The sequence below is a fragment of the Saimiri boliviensis genome, chromosome 13 (assembly GCF_048565385.1).
Source record: "Saimiri boliviensis isolate mSaiBol1 chromosome 13, mSaiBol1.pri, whole genome shotgun sequence".
In the NCBI taxonomy this organism is placed as follows: domain Eukaryota; kingdom Metazoa; phylum Chordata; class Mammalia; order Primates; family Cebidae; genus Saimiri; species Saimiri boliviensis.
This window is the reverse complement of record NC_133461.1, coordinates 63,562,103-63,582,192: the sequence shown is the minus strand read 5'-3', so window position 1 is coordinate 63,582,192 and position 20,090 is coordinate 63,562,103. Positions and strand designations below refer to the sequence as shown.

Here is a 20,090-nt window from a genome sequence, read left to right as displayed (position 1 = left end):
GTGACTGCACTATCGACATTCCCATGAGAAATGCATGAGCGATCCTGTTTCTCTGTATCTGTGGCAGTATTTTTTAGTTTAGCCATTCTCACAGGTGTGAAGTAATACGTAACTGTGGTTTTAATTAGCATTTCCATAAAGGTCAATGTCGAATGTCTTTCCATGGGCATATCTGCAATTGTTTATCTCTCTGATGAAATGTAATCTCTATCTCTTTGGTAAAATGTCTGTTCATGTCTTTTGCCCACTTTCAAATTGGATTGTTTCAAATTGGATTTTTTTTTTTGAGTGCTTTCTTTATATATTCTAGATACTGGTCCTTTGCAAATATTTTAGCCCAGTCCATAGTTTCTCTTTTCATCCTATTCACAGGGTCTTTTAAGTTTTCCATTCTGATGAGGTCTGATTTATCAATTTTATTTCTTATAGGTCACACTTTTGATGTCAAGTTCTAAGAACTCTTTCATTTTAGATCACAAAGATTTTCTCCTACATTATTTTCTAAGGAGTTTGTAGTTTTACACTACACATCTAAGTCTGTGATCTAGTTTGAGTTAATCTTTGAACAGGTGTGATGTTTAGATTGAGGTTTATTTATTTTTGCCTATGGACACTATGGACGTCCGTTGCTACAACATCATTTACTGAAAATGCTTTCTGCATCGAATTGCTTTTGTACTTTTCTCTAAATCAGTTGCTAGAATAGTCAAATTCATAGAGACAGAAAGGAGTAGAATGGTTACCAGTGGCTGAAGACAGGGAGAATAGGTATAGAGTTTCAGTGTGGGATGAGAAAAACATTCTTGGTATGAATGATGGTGATGGTTATACAACAATGTGAAGGTACTTAGTGCCACTGAACTGTCCCCTGGAAATGGTTAAAACATACTTTTTTTTTTTTTTCTTGAGATGGAATCTCGCTCTGTTGCTCAGGCTGCAGTGCAATGGCACGATCTCAGCTCCCTGCAACCTCCGCCTCCTGGGTTCAAGCAATTCTCCTGCCTCAGCCTCTGGGATAGCTGGGACGAGAGGTGTACGCCAACACACCTGGATACTCTTTTGTATTTTAATAGAGACAGGGTTTCACCATGTTGTCCAGGCTGGTCTCGAACTCCTGAGCTCAGGCAATCGACCCACCTCGGCCTCCCAAAGTGCTAGGATTACAGGTGTGAGCCACCGTGCTTGTTCTAAAACATATTTTTATGTTATGTATAGTTTATAATAAAAATCTTTTAAAAATCAGATGGACATATTTGTGTGGGTCAGTTTCTGGGTTCTCTATTCCATTGATCCAAGTATCTAATCCCTCTACCAATACCATACTATCTTGATCATGCTAGCTTTTGTATAGTCGGCCTTGATATCTAGTAAAGTGATTCCTCCTACTTTATTCTTCTTTTTCAAGACGATGTTAGTTATCCTAGGGCCTGTGCTTTTTCAGATATATTTTTAGAGTAAGCTTGTCCATGTTTATAAAGTATCTTGCTGGGATTTTGACAGGAATTGCATTAAACCCATAGATCAATTTGTGAAGAATTGATGTCTTTACTGTGTTGTCTTCCAATCCATGAAAATGACAAGTCTCTCCATTTCTTTAGGTCTTCTTTACTTTCTTTCACCAGCATTTTGTAATTTTCAGCACACAGATCCTGTAAAGGTTTACTTAGGTTTATACTTAAGTATTTATTTTGGAGTGACTGTAAAGGGTATTGTGTTTTTACTTCTGGTTTTAAATTTGGTTTCTGCATGTTCCTAGGTGATTGATTTTTGTGTGTGAATCTTGTATTCTGTGATCTTACTGAACTAACTTGTTAGTTCTAGGTCTTTAAAAAATTTTTATTTTAAGAAATTTTGGCCGGGCGTAGTGGCTCAAGCCTGTAATCCCAGCACTTTGGGAGGCCGAGGCGGGCGGATCACGAGGTTAAGAGATGGAGACCATCCTGGCCAACATGGTGAAACCCCGTCTCTACTAAAAATATAAAAATTAGCTGGGTGTGGTGGCACATGTCTGTAATTCCAGCTACTCGGGAGGCTGAGGCAAGAGAATTGCTTGAACCTGGGAGGCGGAGGTTGCAGTGAGCCGAGATTGTGCCACTGCACTCCAGCCTAGCACCTGGCAACAGAGTGAGACTCTGTCGCAAAAAAAAAAAAAAAAAAAAAAGAAAGAAAGAAATTTTGTATGCAGACAATTAGGTTATCTGCAAATAGAGACAGTTTTCTTTCTTCCTTTATAATCTGTATGCCTCTAATTTCTTCTCTTTGCCTTACTACAGTGACTTAATCTTCCAGTAGTATGTTGAATGAGACTGATGAAAGTGGACATCTTTAGTCTTGCTCTTAGAGGGAAAGCATTCAATCCTTCATTGCTAAGCATGATGTTAGCTGTAGGTTTTGTAGATAATTTTTATCAAGTTGAGTAAGTTCTCCTCTTTTCCTAGTTTTCTGAGAGTTTTTATCATGACTTGGTGTTGGATTTTGCCAAAGCCTTTTTTCTGTATCAATTGAGATGACTGTATGATTTTTCTCCTGTTGATATGGCTAATTACACTGATTGATTTTTTAATGTCACCCTTGCATGCCCGAAAAAAATCCCAGTTGGTTTATGGTGTATAATTCTTTGAATAAATGCTGTTAGATTTGCTATTTTGATGATAATTTTTAAATTTTGCATTTATGAGAGATATTGGTCTGTAGGGCCTTTTTTTTTTTTTTTTTTTTTTTTAAATAATACCTTTGAGGGTTTTTTTCTTGGTATCAGGGTATTAATACAAGCTTCATAAATGAGTTAAGGAGTGTTTTTCCCTATTCTATTTCTGGTAAAGATTGTTCTAGATTAGTGTTAATTCTTTAAATGTTTGCTAGAATTCTCCAGCGAAACCATCTGGGCTTGGAGAGCTTTTAAAATCTTTAAAATTATAGATTCAATTTCTTTAATGGCTATAGCACTATCTAGCTGGTTAATTTCATTTTGGTAATTAGCGGTTTTTGAGGAATTGGTCCATTCTAAGTTTTTGAATTTATGAGCTATTAAGTTGTTACAGTAATCCTTTTGATCCCTTTAATGGAAGTACTATACTAGTGATATCTCATTTTATTTTTGACATTCTTGATTTGTGACATCTCTCTTTTGATCTTTGTTAGTCTTCCTAGGAGTTTATACATTTTATTGCTTTTTAAAAGAACCAATTTTTTGTTTCACTGATCTTCTTTATCATTTTCCTGTGTTAAATCTCATTTATTTCTGCCTATCTTTATTAATTTGTCCTTCTGCTTGCTTTAGGATTATTTTGCTCTTATTTTTGTAGTTTTTAGAGGTAGGAACTTGAAGAGTTGATTTGAGGTCTTTCATTTCTATCATAAGCATTTATTGCTAAAACTTTTTCTCTCAGCACTGCTTTAGCTGTATCCCACATAATTTTATTTTTTAAAATTTAATTAATTAATTAATTAACTTTTGAAATGGAGTCTCACACTGTCACTCAGGCTAGAGTGCAATGGTGTGGTTTCAACTCACTGCAATGTCCGCCTCCCGGGTTCAAGCGATTCTCCTGCCTCAGCCTCCTGAGAAGCTGAGATTACAGGTGCACGCCACCTAGCTTGGCTAATTTTTGTATTTTTAGTAGAGATGGGGTTTCGCCATATTGATCAGGCTGGTCTTGAACCCCTGACCTCAGGTGATCTGCTCTCCTTGGTCTCCCAAAGCACAGAATTACAGGTGTGAGCCACCGTGCCTGGCCACCACTTGATTTTACATGTTACCAGTTTTACTTTCATTCTAGGTATTTTTTTAAAATTTCACTTAAGACTTCCTCTTTGACCTGCAGATTGTTTAGAAGTGTCTGCTTTAGTTTTAAAGTGATTAGAGGTTTTCATGTTCTCTTCCTGTTACTGTTATCTAGTTTATGATACCTTTACAGTCAGAGAAGACGCTTTGTATGATTTCAGTTATTTTAAATGTATTGAGACTTGTTTTATGGCTCACGATTTGGTCCATCTTTCTGGATTCTATTTTGTTTTACTCATACAATTTTTTGCTATATTGCTTGGTATGCCTTTTGCTTGTGGTTTCTCTGAATATTACAATACATGTGTAACTTATCGCAGTTTACTGGTATTGATGTTTTACAAATAAATGATGTGTACTTTCATTAGTTCCCTTAATCCTACACTTAAAACATTAATTAGATTTATTCCTTTAAAAGTTTTTATATTTCTATCACGGCAAAATACATACAACATAAAATGTTTCATATTAGCAATTTTTAGGTGTATAGTTCAGTGGTATTAAATATATTTGTAATGTTGTACCACTGTAACCAGCATCTGTTTTCAGAACTTTTCATCTGTAAAACTGAAACTATATGCCTATTAAACAGTAATTTCCCATTTTCCTCTTCCTCTTAGCCCCTAGCAACCACCATTCTATTCTGTCTCTATGATTCTGACCATAACTTAAGTGGAATCACAGTGTTTATCCTTTTGTGATTGGCTTATTTCATCAGCATAATATTCTTGAGGTTCATTTATTTTGAAGCATATGTAAAAATTTATTTCCTTTTTATGGCTGAAACATATTTCATTATATGTATATACCATATTTTGCTTATTCATTCATCTGTTGGATAGCAACTTGGGTTGCTTCCATGTCTTTAACTATTGTGAATAATGCTGTGAACATGAGAGTCAAATGTCTCCATGAGCTCCTGCTTTCAATTTGTTGGCCGTGAACTCAGAGGTGGAATTGCTGGATCATATGGTAACTCTATCTGTAATTTTTTGAGCAGTCACCATAGTGTTTTCTACAGTGGCTGTACCACTTTATATTCTCACCAGTGGTGCACAAGATTTCCGATTTATTCCCATCCTTACCAGCAATTATTATTATTTTTTTAAGATAGTAGCCATTCAAATGACTGTGATAATTCTATTTATTGTCAGTTATTTGAATTCAAAATCACCTAAGTTAAAGGAGGCCCACTGAAGCATGCACAGATTTCATTTTTAAAATAGAAAGATAATCCTGATATTCTCGCATAACTAAATTTTACCTATTTTACTCTGAAATGACTTTACCATTGCAAAGTGGTAGTTTTTAAAAACTAGTAGAATCCTGGAAACAATTTTAAAACAAATATTTAATTTTAGAACTCTTTTAGATTTGCAGAAAAACTATGAAGATGTTACGGCCCTGTTATATACATCTAATATTAATACGGTACATTTGTTACAATTAATGAACCAATATTTATACATTATTATTAATAAAAGTCCATACTTTAGTCAGATTACCTTCATTTTAACCTAATGTTCATTTTCTGTTCAAGGATCCTATCCACAATTTCGCATTACATTTAGTAACTATGGGGGGGTTGAACAGTGTCCCCCAAAATTCATGCCCACCCTCAAGTTCATAATTTGACCTTATTTGGAAATAGGGTATTTGCAGATGTAATTAGTTAAAGATTGTGAGATTAAATCGTCCTGGATTTAGGGGCACCTAAAATGAGTAAAGATGATGTGACGATGGGAGAAGAGATGGAAATGCTGTATCTCAAGCCATGGAATTCCAAAATTGCTGGCAACCACCAAAAGTCACAAGTTTCTCCCCTGAGCTTTTAGAAGGAATTAACCCTGCTGACGTCTTTATTTCAGACTTCTGGACTCCTGAACTGTGAGAGAATATATTTCCACCTTTTAAGCTACCGATTTGTGGTGATTTGTTATGGCAGCACTGGGAAACTAATATAGTAGTCATGTCTCCTTCAACTGCTCTAATAGTTTCTCATAGTTGCCTTAGTTTTGATGCCCTGAACAGTTTCAAGGAGCACTGCTCAGGTATTTTGTAGAATGTTCCTCAATTAGGATTTTTCTGATGTTTTTCTCATGTTCAGATTGGAATTATGTGTTCTTGGGAGAAAGACCACAGAGATAAAGGGCTGTTTTTATCGTATCTTATCAGCGATGTACCTTGATGCTATCAACATACTATCAACATGACTCATCACCGTTAATATTAACCTGATCACCTAACTGAGGTCAGATTTCTTGACTGTAAAGTTGCCCTTTCCCTTTTTACACACTGTATTTTTTTGGAAGGAAGTCATCCTGCACAGGCTACATTTAGGGAGAGAGGGTGTGCCACCATTTTAAAATGCAATTGTCTTAAGTGTGTCCTCTACATACACTGAGCAATGTATCAGGTGATATAATTTTTGCTTCTATCACCAAATGTGATTTTAAAAATGCATGAGAAGTAGCATAGTTTACAGCCCTGTTTTTACCCATTCGATGTTCTCCTGGCCTTTCTGATGTTCTAAGCCTTGTTATAATTTCCTCTCTGTTTAAAGAATTTCCTTCAGCCATCTTTTATCAGTCAGCTTGTTAGCAACAAATCTTTTAGTTTTCCTTCATCTGAGAGTGTCTTTATTTCTCTCTCATTTCCAGAAGGACATTTTTGGTGAATACAAAATTCATAGTTGACAGTTCTTTCCTTTGTACTTGTCAAATGTTACGTCACTTCCTTCCAGCCTTCATGGCTTCAGATGAAACATCTCCTGTAATTTGAATTGGTGTCCTCATATTAAAAACATCATTTCTCGCTGGATGCTTTCAAGAATTTGTCTTTGTCTTTGATTTTTACAAGTATAATCATACTATTTTGGTTTAGATTTATTTGGTTTATCCCATTTGGGTTCACTCAGTTTCTCGAAGAGGTGGTTTTTATGTCTTTTCCTAATTGGAGATGTATTTTGTCATTATTTATTCAAAGATTCAGTCTCATTCTGTGTTTCCTCTTATTTTGGGACTTTGACTGTATGACACTTGGCTCACTTGTTAGACTTCCATGTTCATTTTTTTTTCCGGCTTATTTCCTCTCTGTTGTTCATAATCGATAAACTCTATTGATATGTCCTCAAGTTTGCTAATTCTACCCTGTTATCTCCACCCTACTACTGAGCCCACTCAGCAAGTTTTTTACCTCAGTTTTTGCATTTTCCAGTTCTGGAATTTCCATTTGTTGTATTTCTTTGCTGATATTTTCTACTTTTTTCATTTGTTTCAGGAGAATTCATAATTGCCTGTGGAAGTATTTTTTGTGACAGTTGTTATAAAATTCTTGTCAGAAAACTCAAAAATTTGATGGAGTTTAGTGTTGTTAACATGGTTTGTTTTTTCTCATTCCTGTGATTTTGCTTTAATGAGTGACTGTGGGTTGTATTGTGAACATTTTGGATATGGTATTATGAGACCCTAGGGCTTACTTAAACTTCCCTTTTTGGCATGTAGCCTTCCTGCTAAGGTTTAGCACAAGGCCAGGGAGGGCATGTATGTTCAGCTTCTTGTTGGGCCCCATTGAAAGCGGGACACCAACTGGCTCTGCCCCATTGCCTCCAATTGGGATTATAAGATCAGCTTCCTCCTGGGCACTGCTACCACCAGGGTGGGGAAACAGAAGCTAACTCTGCCTTGTTGCTGCAGGCTGAGGGTGAAGCTCAGCTCCTCACTGGGCCCCACTGACCCCAGAAAAGAGGAGGGGAGGAAGCAGAGTGTCAACTGTTCCCACATTTTACCCTTTTCCACCAGGTATCAGATGGAGGCTCATTTCCCCACTGGGCCTGACGATACTAGCAAGGGCACAAGGGAAGCTCTGCTTTGGCCTGCCTTGTTCGCTTTGTTCATGTGGTTGGGGAAGAGGCTCAGCTCCCACAGGGCCTTGGGGCCTTGCTGACACTTGTGCTGAATGGTCTGCCTTGCATTGCTTTGCTGCTGCTAAGTTTCATTGCTGCTGGGTGAAGGTGGAAGCTTAGCTCACTGCAGGGCTCTGAAGACATGACCCTGGTTTGGAATCAGACCACCCACCAGGCTGTATTAGGTGGCAGGTGGTGGATGGCAGATCCATGCCCTGCTTGCATCCACTGAAACCATGGGGGCGGTGCCGTTTTTCCCATTGGTGTTTGGTTGGAGTAGGGCAGATACTGCGAGAAAGGTTTTCTGTGGTTAGGCCACCCCTTCTGGTAGTCCTTTGGCTAGCTTTTCTTAGTGCTCTTTTTCGCCTGTGTCTGTTGTCAGTTCCTGGTTGGAAGTTTCCGCAGTGCCCTGTCTGGATATGTGACAGGTGACAAGGAAACTCCCAGAACTCACCATGTCATTTCTCAAGGCCTCTTCTCTCCACCTTTCAGAGTCTTTCTCTGCTTTTGGTTGTGTTACTATCCAAGGTGTTTCAGCTGTAAGGGAGAATACCTGGAAGGAATGGGGCTTCTCCCTCCTTTTTTAACTTAAACACACAGGGCTGTGAGTAGGCAGTCAGAAATGAGCCTCTAGTGAAAGATGCAAAATCAGGGCCAGTTTACTCCACTTAAACTGAAGCAGGCCATAGTTCTAACAAGCAAAGAGAACGGATAGGGTGAGATTTTAAAAAAATTATTATTGTTTTAAAAGTTTTTTTATTGCCATAGGTTTTTTGGGAACAGGTATTTGGTTACATGAGTAAATTCTTTAGTGGTAAATTTCTTTAGTGGTAATCCTTTTGTGGTAATTTCTGAGATTTTGGTAAGCCCATCTCCTGAGCAGTATACACTGAACCCAATTTGTAGTCTTTTATCCTTCACCCCTCCCCTGTTTCCCCCATGCCCCCAAATTCCACTGTGCCATTCTTATGCCTTTGCATCCTCATAGCTTAGCTATGAGCTATGAGTGAGAGCATATGATGTTTGGTTTCCCATTCCTGAGTTACCAAGATTTTTTGAAGAAGTTGTTACAAAAGATTTGAGTTATTAGAAACATTTTCTCTCTACAAAAGGTCTACTTGAGAGTACAAAGTCAGTTTTGTAATATATGTAACTGGAAGTCTATTGGATGTCCAAATCCATTGAATGATATTTCAAGTCTCTATATGATTGCCTACATGGAGGTGTCCAGTCCAATAGCAACGAGGAGTACATGTTTGGGGCTCCTGTTGGCCTCTGTCTACTTTTCTTTTTCAACCCATTTTCTGTTTAGGAAATAAAGTACAGCTAACTGCCGGTGCAGTACTCTTGGGGCAAGTGGGAAAGAGGTTAATGTGTGTGTGTATATATTATACATAAAATATACAAGTCATAAGTGTACAACTTGATGACTGTTCACAAAATTAACATCATATAGTCTGCACCAGTTCCAAAAGAAAAAAAAATTTCTGGAGGCCATCAGCATGGCTTACCAGTCACTATGCCTTCCACCAGCCCCTGCCTTCCGTTACCCCAGATGGTAGAAAAACTACCATCCTGACCTCACACCATAGATGACTTTTACTAGCTACTTGTTTTTCTTTTAATTTAAATTTTTATTGAGATAACTGTAGATTCACATGTGGGCGACATAATACAGAGTGATTCTTTGTATTCTGTAATTTTTCCCAATGGTAACAATTCACAGAACTACAGCATAATGCCACAATCAAGATACTGATATTGACACAATCTACCTTATTTAGATTTCCCAGTTTTACTTGTACTCATTTGTATGTGTGTGTGTGTGTGTGCGTGTGTGTGTGTGTGTGTGTGTGTGTATTAATTTCAATTGAATGTTATAGAGGGTCAGTTATCCCTCACCACAGTCAAGATCCCAACACCACAAGTTCCAACACCAAGGGTCCTTCATGTTGGCCTTTAATAACCAAAACTGTCTCCCTTCCAAATCATTCCTCCCAACCGCTGAAAACTAATCTATCCTCCATCAGTAAAATTTAATCTCAAAAATGTTAAATAAATGGAATCATGCGGTATGTTAACTTTTACAATTGGCTTTTTTGCTCAACAAGGCCACTGCGTTTCAACATGATTGGAATGCTTCATTTTAAGGCCATCCATCAGAGTCTTACTAGAGGTAGCAAATCATATGTGCTCCACAATGGATAAACAAGTGTTTCTCATCCTTTAAAAACCAGAAGACAAATGTTTATTCTTGAGTAAGCATGTCCAGACAAAAATTATCATGATCTGTGTGCCCCTTTAAGGTGACTATGGCAGATTTGCAAAAGGAATTTTTTAAGTATTATTCTGATTCTAAGAATTATTAGTAGTATGTTTTAAGGAAAGTAATAGCCACGGTATCCACTTAACCACATAAACTCTATCTGATATAGGCATGTTAAAGTCGATGCAGGCCTAGGAAAACGTTAATCCTGAAGGACTAACAAGTTATCTATGAAACTAACTTGCTATATTTTCATTCTAATAAAAGGTAAAACTCTGACAGGCACAGCGGCTCACAACTGTAATTCCAGCACTTTGGAAGGCCGGGGTGGGTGATCACCCGAGGTCAGGAGTTCAAGACCAGCCTGGCCAACATGGTAAAACCTTGTCTCTAATAAAAACGCAAAAAAAAAAAAAAAAACAAACAAAAAAAACAATTAGCTGGTTGTGGTGGCGCACGCCTGTAATTCCAGCTACTTGGGAGGCATGCAGCCTCCTGTGTTGAACCCAGGAGGCAGAGCTGCAGTGAGCCAAGATCGCGCGATTGCATTCCAGCCTGGGCAAAAAGAGCAAAACTCTGTGTAATAAATAAATAAATAAATAAATAAATAAATAAATAAAAGGTAAAACTCACTGAATAAATGAAGCTACCGAGATAGACAATATCTATTAAGAATTCCATTTGTAGAAATTCTTTTGAAAAACAACTTTTGCTGGGCACAGTGGCTCATGCCTGTAATCCCAGCACTTTGGGAGGCCAAAGCGGGTGGATCCTAAGGTCAAGAGATTGAGACCATCCTGGGCAACATGGTGAAACCCCGTCTCTACTAAAAATACAAAAATCAGCTGGGCATGGTGGTGTATGCCTGTAGTCCCAGCTAGTTGGGAGGCTGAGGCAGGAAAATCGCTTGAACACAGGAAGTGGAGGTTGAAGGGAGCCGAGATTGTGCCATTGCACTCCAGCCTGGGTGACAGAGTGAGACTCTGTCTCAAAAAAAAAAAAAAAAGGAAAAAAAAAGAAAAACAACTTTTGTTGTTAGCAATCCTATGTCTACTAACTTCATTCTCTGCTTTTTATTCTAGTAATCCACTGGTAAACTCCCTAAAACAACAGATTCTATATTTTATGAAAGGTCAAATTTGTAAATGCCTAGAAAGTTATTTATCTGATAAAGATTTTCCTTCTCGTGCAGAGACTTTCGTTCACGTTGACTCACCTGTTTTCATATTGAAATTTTGCCAGTATGTCTTTGGCTTTGGTTTGATTGTTGAGTTGAATGGCCATGGACACCTTGGAGAGAAGTGGAGCATGGACTCGTATGACTCCTTCCGGCACGTCAGACTGCCAAGGAGGAGACATTCAGGACATTCAGTCAAACTGGGATGAATATCAGGTCAATGATGAACTTAAGATATACGAAAATCAGTGCTACTCTGAATTAGGAAAACACATAACCAGAAGGGAACACTTGCTTTCTTTCTCACCTGGAGACTCACTCATGACTAAACTAGTATTTTATTTTTACTACACATGGTCAGATCTTGCTATAACGCCTTCAAATCATGACGGTGAAAAACTGGGTTATGACAAATATCAAACATTTCTATCAATGCATTTCTTGAACAAAGTCCTAACTGACCCTGCCTTAAGCAGAATTCTGTACTTCAATATATTTTAAGAATATCAACCTTCTGAAAAATGTAAGAGTCATTTAAAAAATATGGCTTCTCCAATACCCTTTCTTTAGTTAGAAGCCATGAATGGCTGGCCCAAATTCAATTCCCTGTGGGCACTTGAAATGGGACCCCTCAAAGTGTGCTGAAAACACTGTGCAGAGCAGTGTAGATGGCGGTGGGAAAGGTGGAGTCTCTTAAATCTGTACCTTCTCAAAGGATGGTGCTATTGATATAGAAGGTTTATATAAATGGACTCCCTAGAGTCATTTTCTATCAATATTCTATTGATACCCTAGAAGAAATATGTTGGCCGGGCATGGTGGTTCAGCCTGTAATCCCAGCACTTTGGGAGGCCGAGGCGGGTGGATCACGAGGTCGAGAGATCGAGACCATCCTGGTCAACATAGTGAAACCCCGTCTCTACTAAAAATACAAAAAACTAGCTGGGCATGGTGGTGCGTGCTTGTAATCCAGCTACTTAGGAAGCTGAGGCAGGAGAATTGCCTGAGCCCAGGAGGCGGAGGTTGCGGTGAGCCGAGATCGCGCCATTGCACTCCAGCCTGGGTAACGAGAGCGAAACTCCGTCTCAAAAAAAAAAAAAAAAAAGAAAAGAAATATGTTATGGGTTGAATTGTGTCTCCCCAAAAGAAAAATGGAAGCCCTAACCCCCCCGGTACCTCAAAACATGACCTTATTTGGAAATAGGTCATTGCAGATGTAATTAGTTAAGATGAGGCCATTACATATGAAGTCTAAACTGCAGTAGGATGTGCCCTTAATCCAAGTGACTTGCATCCTTATAAGAGTCAGAGAGGAGACATCGAGATGCAAGAAAGAATGCCATGTGAAGATGGAGGCTGAGACCGGAAGAGACTGGCATCGCCAAAAGCAAGAAGAGGGGCAATAAGCAGGTGCTTCTCTTACAGCCTCAGAAGGCGCCAAGCTTGCTGACACCTTGACTTTGGACTTTCAGCCTCAAGAACTGTGAGAGAATCATACATGTCTACTGTTTTATGCCACCTCGTTTGTGGGACCTTGGCAGCCCTAGGGAACTCACACAAAATATTTTAGAACAGAGTCAGTCCTTACAGAATTCTCCTAATATTATCAGCAAGGACCAAGAAAGCAGCAGTTCAGGAAGAGGTACTGAGGGCTTTGGATCTGGGTGGGGGCAAAGTCCAGGGCTCACCGCAGCCAAGACTGTACTCCTAAAGTACACCGTGATCTTCTATGTCCTATTTCATCCAGCTCCCCAGACAATACACTGCACACTCTGACATTATTGACCAAGGATCACAATAATCTCATTCCTCCTGTAACTTTCCACAGCACTGTAGCTGTCTATAGGAGACCCAGGCATGCATTCTGAATCATCGGCTAGTCAGGTCCGTCTGATTCCTTTATGTGGCACATTGAGAATGTCAAGTTTGAAGGATAAATCATGACCAAAATTAGACATAAATGTGGTGCATGCAGCTACAGAAGACTGTATAGGGATTTAATGGAAGAGAAGGGAAATTATTTTTCTTACCATTCTTCTTGCTGAGGGCAATTTTTGCAGTACCTTTGAAGTCTTGGGGCTTGTAGTCTAAGAGGAAGCACAGTCTTTATGAGTAATGTTGAGAAAACAAGCATATGCTGCTTTTGGAAGTGTAAACTGGCACAATCTTTATGGAAAACATTTTGGCAATATTTGTAAAATTAAAAAATGTACATGCACTTTAATCCAACAATTCCACAGCTATACATTCATCCTACAAATATACCTCATTTGTCAACAATGACGTATATAGACGTTTGTTCTCTGACGCACAGATTGTAGCAGCAAAAGAGTAGACACAGACCGTTTACCAATATGAGATTACTGAAATAACTTATTGTGTATCTGCGGAATAGCATGCAAAAGAAGCAGAGAGGCAAAGGTGCGTGCTTTGTGGACTGATATAAAATAATCCCCCATGATTTGTTAAGTCAGTAAAGCAGGATGCAGGACAGTGTTTCCTGTAAGCCACATTCCTGTTAAAGGGGAAAACATACATTCACATTTGCTGGTAAGCGGATACAGCATCTCAGAAGGTTTATATACCTGCCTTTTCCTGCGCACACACCCTGCCATTGGTGATACTATTTTTCTCCGGGAGGGGACATCAGAAGTGACTAATTTTTATTCTATGGTATTTCCTGACTTCTAAATTTACAACTTGTTAATAAACTGTCCACTCCAATCAAAATTAAGAATTAAAAACACAATATAGTACAATAATATGAAAGAAAGACTATGTCTTTAAGTGTTTGCTTCTATGGTATTTATAATCTTGACATTCTATCTTGGTTCTATTTACAATAAAATATTAAAGTGACATTTGTATAGCAATGGACAGTTTATACACACACATACACATCATGCGAGTCCATCCTAATGACGGGTCTGTGAAACAGATAGATCATTTTGGCCCTTCCTCCCAATTTACAGGACAAGAACATTGAGGCTCAAAGAAAGAATGTAGTTCGTTCAGGCTCATATGGGTAGTAACTGGAAAGGTCTGACCTGACCTCTGTTCCACACATTTCATTACACTGTTATGGTTTTCCAGAGTGAAAATGGCAGAGTAACAAACTCAGAAAGTCTGCCCCTCCATAAAAGTAATGGACGAACTGGCAAAAACTGTCAGTATTGACTCTTGTAGAACTCCGGATACAAATTCAAAGGCATCATCTAGGGGACCGCTTAAGTAAGAGAAAGCTGTATGTCGTTTTAACTGACGCTTTTCCATCCCTGCTCTCCAGTTCAGGGATAGCCTTGAAAATGACAGCCTGCACTTCTGGCCCAGGTACTGCAGGGAGCAGAAGGGACCTCACTCAAGAATTCTAATGACTTGTTCTCATCTGTCTGGTGGCTCCCTTGAGGACTGGCTCAAAAGGCTTGCCTTTACCTTGACTAACTTGGAACTTGATGGGCGCTAAAGCGGCGTAATGTCAAAAACGTTTACAGGCAAATGTTTTTGTCACAGCTGCCTGATGCAGTGAATCGGAGTTGCAGAAAACAAGAGATAATAAACAAGCTTGGGAGGCAAGGCTGGAGGCTGAGAAGCTTTAGAAAATAAAGGCTGTAAAAAGTTTTAACGTAATCCTGAGAATATAGAAGGCCATATGATTGAGCAAGAGCTGAAAACATAAACTTCTGGCCGATCCTCAGGCTCTGTGCAAGCAGGAAACGAGAGCTCAGGCAGAGTCAGAAGAAACTGCTTGGCTGAGTGCTAAAGGCATGCCCCAGCACACACACTGCTCATCTGCAAAGACTAGGAAGTTTTTTAGTTCCAGGCATTTAAAAGAATCTCTGTCTAATCATTAGTTATCATTGACCTAGTGGAACATAGACTTCCATAACCACACCAGACAACGAATACAGACTTTACAAAATCAGTTCAGGAGAAAAGTCATGAAGAAAACAAACAATAGGTAAAAGTGCAGAAGCAACAAACCCTGAGGAGGGAGAAGAATCTGATTTCTAAACCTGACACATTACAGTATTCAAAATGTCCAGTCTTAAACAAACAGCTGTTAGGCAAAAAAGTCAGGGAAATATTGCTCATACACAAGGAGAAAAAGCAATAGTTTCTAAAGAAACTGTCTAAGAAAGTCCAGACATTGGACTAACTAGAAAAAGTCTTCAGGCTGGGTGTGGTGGCTCACGCCTATAATCCTAACGCTTTGGGAGGCCAAGGCAGGCAGATCACTTGAGGATCAGGAGGTTGAAACTGGGCTGGCCAACATTATCAAACCCTGTCTCTACAAAAAATTAAAAAAATTAGCTGGGCATGGTGGTGTGCACCTGCAATCCCACCTACTCAGGAGGCTGAGGCAGGAGAATTGCTTGAACCCGGGAAGTGGAGGTTGCAGTGAGCCGAGATCATGCCATTGTACTCCAGCCTGGGCAACAAGAATGCAACTCCATCTCAAAACCAGAAAGAAGAGAAAGGCTTCAAATAAGCTATTTTAAATATGTTCAAAGAGCGAATGTAAACCATGTCTACTGTGATGGTTGCAGGATATTATGAATATACTCAAACACATTGAATTGGCACAATTTAAAATGCTTAGAATCATGAATTTTAATTATGTGATTATTTACTCAAAACAAGTTTTTTAAATGGTAGATGCACCTGATAACAATAACTTAAGCATACCCTGAAAATGACCCCGAATGGCAAATGTACCTGACAGCGACGGTGTGGCTTGAGATATGAGGGTTGCCACGAGGAGGTTTCTGTGGGGAGGGTGCTAAGTGAAGGTACTATATAAGCTGCATGCTTTTTTTTTTTTTTTAATTTGAGGCAGAGTCTTGCTCTGTCACCCAGGCTGGACTGCAATGATGCGATCTCAGCTCACTGTAACCTTGCCTCCTAGATTTAAGTGATTCTCTCACCTCTGCCTCCTGGGTAGCTGGAACTACAGGCACATGCCACCACGCCCGGCTAATTTTTGTATTTTTAGTAGAGATGGGGTTTCACCATGTTGGCCAGGCTGGTCTTGAACTCCTGACCTCAAGTGATCCACCTGCCTTGGCCTCCCAAAGTGCTGGGATTACAGGCATGAGCCACCATGCCTGGCCAGGCTGCATGCTTTTTGTAAGCAGTTGTAGTTCTCCTCAGCCCACAGCCACTGAACTGTCCCTCTATGTAAGTTCCCCCAAATAAAACCCTATGTCTCTTTAAAAAAAAAAAATTTCATTTCTAAATAAAAGTACTGGTTCTACTTGATATGAAGTCACTTTGCCTGTCATCAGTCAGTGAATACAGTTTTTCATCGCGATTATGATAAACCAATTAACACTGCCTCCTACCCCACTGCCTTGGCATTTCCTGTCCTTTTCCCTGGATTAAGCTTCTCTCCTTTCTCTGTTCACAGTGATATCCATCCTTCAAGATTCAACTCCAGCCGGGCACAGTGGCTCACATCTGTAATCCTAGAAATTTGGGAGGCCTATGTGGGAGGGTCGTTTTGAGGCAGAGAGTTCAAGACCAGCCTAGGCAATGTAGCAAGACCCCCGTCTCTACAATTTTTTTTTTTTTTTTTTAGTAAATATGGCTACGTTGTAACAATTTTATTTTGGTTTTTTAAAATTGAATCTCTTGATTTAATCAGGGCTTTGGGGTCATGGGGGATTAGTCAATGTCACCGTCATAATGATGCACTTACTTAGGGAAAATTTTAATTTTCTTTGTCTTCTTCAAAAACAGCTGCCAGAACATCTCAAATTAAGCAATGTTCATCTAAAACATCTTTACTGAAACTTGATTCTTGGTCCAAAGGAAGGTCCTTACTGTAGTTGATAGTACAAGTAGGCCTTCTCATGTACCGTTTCCAGGCATCACTGCCAGACTCCCTGCCACCACCAGTGTGCTTTTCTCCTCCAAAGGCACCTCCTATCTCAGCCCTACTTGTTGGAATGTTGACATTTACAATGCCACAGTCTGATTCTTTAGGTCCGAGCCAGCAGAAGATTCTGCCCAGATCTTTGGTAAAGATGCTACTTGAAAGTCCCTGTTTTGCTTCATTATTCCATGCAAAGACCTCTGCTTCATTCTTGAATTTAAAGACATAGAGAATTGGAGGGAAAGTCTCTGTGTGTGCAATGGATGCATCATGGCCAAGACCTGTCACAATCGTCGGTTCTACGTAATTTTCAGGGCGATCCATAACCTTGCCCCCATAGACCACTGTGCCACCTTCTTTCTTTGCTTCTTCCACTGCTCCAAGAAACATGCTCACTGCCTATTTAGTGTGGAGTGGCCCATAGAGAACATTAGAGTCCCATGGGTTCCCAACTCGGATCTGTGCATAGGCCTTTTTAAGTCTGTTTACAACCTCATCATGGATGCTTTCATGCACAAACAGTCGCCTCACAGTGGTACATCTCTGGCCAGCTGTTCCCACAGCAGCAAAGAGAGCTGATGGAACAACTAAGTTGAGGTCTGCATCTTCAAAGGCAATAACGGCATTATTTCCTCCAAGTTCCAGCAAACTTCTCCCAAACCTCTCCTGCACCATCAGGGCCACCTGTTGTCCCAACTGAGTGCTCCCAGTGAAGGCCAGCAGGTTCATTCGTTCATCTTTGGCCACTGCTGTGCCAGTGTCTGCTCCACCACAAGTCAAGGAACAAATTGCACCAGGCAGCTTGTCGTCCTCCAAAACCTTGGCTATTAACTTTGTGACAGCCACACTAATCAGGGAAGTTGTTGGAGCTCCTTTCCAGAGGCAGACATTTCCACAGATCAAGGCGATGGCATTGTTCCAGCCATACACTGCCACAGGGAAACTGAATGCAGTGATGATTCCAGCCAGGTCTACAGGATTCTACTGCTCGATCAGTGCATGGCCAGGTCTTTCAGAAGGCAAGATACGTCCTCCAATCATCCGTGATAAACCAACAGCATAGTCACAGATATCCACATACTCCTGAACTTCTCCCACACCTTCCACTAAGATTTTCCCCATCTCCAAAGACACCAAGCTTCCTAGTACCTGGATCTTCTCCCGCAAGGCATCGCCAATCTGTCTTACTATTTCTCCTCGTTTTGGAGCAGGAATATCTGCCCAGATTTTCCATGCTTCTCTTGCTTCCTTTACAGAGTCTTCACAGTCTGCCACACTGGCTAGACAGACTCTTGCTATAGGCTGGTTAGCAGGACAGTAAGTTGTAATAACCGCTCCCTGGCCTCCCCAGCTTCCATTATACATGCCCTCGTTTTCCTCTCGGAGGCCCAGCTCTTTCAGCCATGCATACTGGGGCTGATTGATCAGGAGAGTGGACATGAAGGCAGCAGGCCTGCTCCAAAGTCCAGGGAGCTTGCTGGTCCTTACAGCGTGCACACTGTATGTGTATGTGTATGGGGGAGGCGCCACATACTGAGCCCAGAACTCGGGCACATTTTTTTTTTTTTTTAATTAGCCAGGTGTGGTGGTATGCACCTGTAGTCCTAGCTACTGCAGAGGCTGAGGCAGGAGGATCACTTGAGCCCAGGAGTTCGAGGTTGCGGTGAGCAATGATGGTGCCCTTGCACTCCAGCCTGGATGACAAAGCAAGACTCCAACTCTATAAAAAGAAGTGTAGCTCCAGGCTGGACACAGGGGCTCATGCCTGTAATCTTAGCAGTTTGGGAGGCTAAGGCAGGTGGATCACCTGAGGTCAGGAGTGTGAGATCAGCCTGGCCAACATGGTGAAACCCCTACTCTTACTAAAAACACAAAAATTAGCTGGGTATGGTGGCGCATGCCTGTAATCCTAGCTATTCAGGAGGCTGAGGCGGGAGAATCACTTGAATTCGGGAGGCAGAGGTTGCAGTTGCAATGAGCTGAGATCATATCACTGCACTCCAGCCTGGGTGACAGAGCGAGACCCTAGCTCCGAAAAGAAAAGAAAGAAAAAGAAATGTAGCTCCAATGCTGCATCCTCTGTGACACCATCCAGTCTCCCACACTAGAGCACATTTCCTTGTCCTCTGCACGGCCCTGGTACAGCTGGGCCCTTGGGGCTCTCGTATACATTTGTTTCCCACATTGGGTATAAGTTCTGAGGGCAAAGTAAATTTCAAGTATCTTCACATCCTCCTCAAGGTTGAATGCAATCTCTGCTACTCGTGATCACCCTCAAGTTAAATAAAAGCAATAAAAATAATTCTAAAACTTGTTTCCATTACATGCCTCCAAACAAATAACTGTGTTAAAACTCCAAATTCGTTGGAATGCAATGAATTTACACAAAATAATTTAAAGATTAGCTATTCATTAACTATCCAATCAATGAAGAAATCTCTTTTCCCAAGTATTAGACATTTGAACACTGGATTGCCTTAAATCAAGTTGACAGGGACTAAAATGCTGACTTTCGGCTTTTGCAAGAACCGTTCTAGCCCTTCTGGTGGGATATCAAACAATCTTCCTGACCGAGATATTTAAAGAACTTTAACCAAAAAGCACATAACTCAACACGATGCAAAGACCACGGTACTCTGTTACAGACCCACTTTCCGCGACATTTATAGTTACCACACTCCCTGGTCTCAGAAAATACAAAACACTTGGTTCTAAATGACAAGCTACTTTGTGCCTCCCTTAGAGGAGTACACACCTAGGCAGCAGACAACCGCAGAGCCTCGTTCCTGGTCTTACCTCCCGCTCCAGGGTCTTCCTCCTGAGCAGCTTCCTGACACTCGGGAGCTGCTTCTTTAACAGCATCGTGGCTTCATTCATTCTTCTTACTTGAGTGATTAAGAAAGATGGGACCTGGAGAAGAAAAATAGCTTGGACTGGAAGAAAAACACTTGAATTCAACCTCCCTGGCAGATTCTGTCTTCAGGTATGGCAACTCCTCCCAGTCACTTGGTATCCTAGAGCCAGTAACGGTGGCACTGTCCTTATAAAGTTTAGAAAAAGTTATGTGGATCCTTGTTTCAAAGG

At 40.3% G+C, this 20,090-nt stretch overlaps 1 protein-coding gene and 1 pseudogene across 4 annotated transcripts in view; both read right to left on the bottom strand.

Annotated features, from left to right (window-relative positions):
- Positions 1 to 20,090, bottom strand: part of ARHGAP28 (Rho GTPase activating protein 28) — a 189,626-nt gene that overhangs the window by 8,333 nt on the left and 161,203 nt on the right. For all 4 annotated transcript variants that reach the window (XM_010335561.3, XM_003924830.4, XM_010335562.3 and 1 more), the window contains 3 exons: positions 19,803 to 19,916; positions 13,162 to 13,218; positions 11,171 to 11,295 (listed from right to left, as the gene is read on the bottom strand). In XM_010335561.3, the coding sequence (XP_010333863.2) occupies positions 11,171 to 11,295; positions 13,162 to 13,218; positions 19,803 to 19,916 (296 nt within the window). The remainder of the gene's footprint in view (positions 1 to 11,170; positions 11,296 to 13,161; positions 13,219 to 19,802; positions 19,917 to 20,090) is intronic.
- On the bottom strand, positions 13,227 to 19,796 carry LOC141580825 (alpha-aminoadipic semialdehyde dehydrogenase pseudogene; annotated as a pseudogene).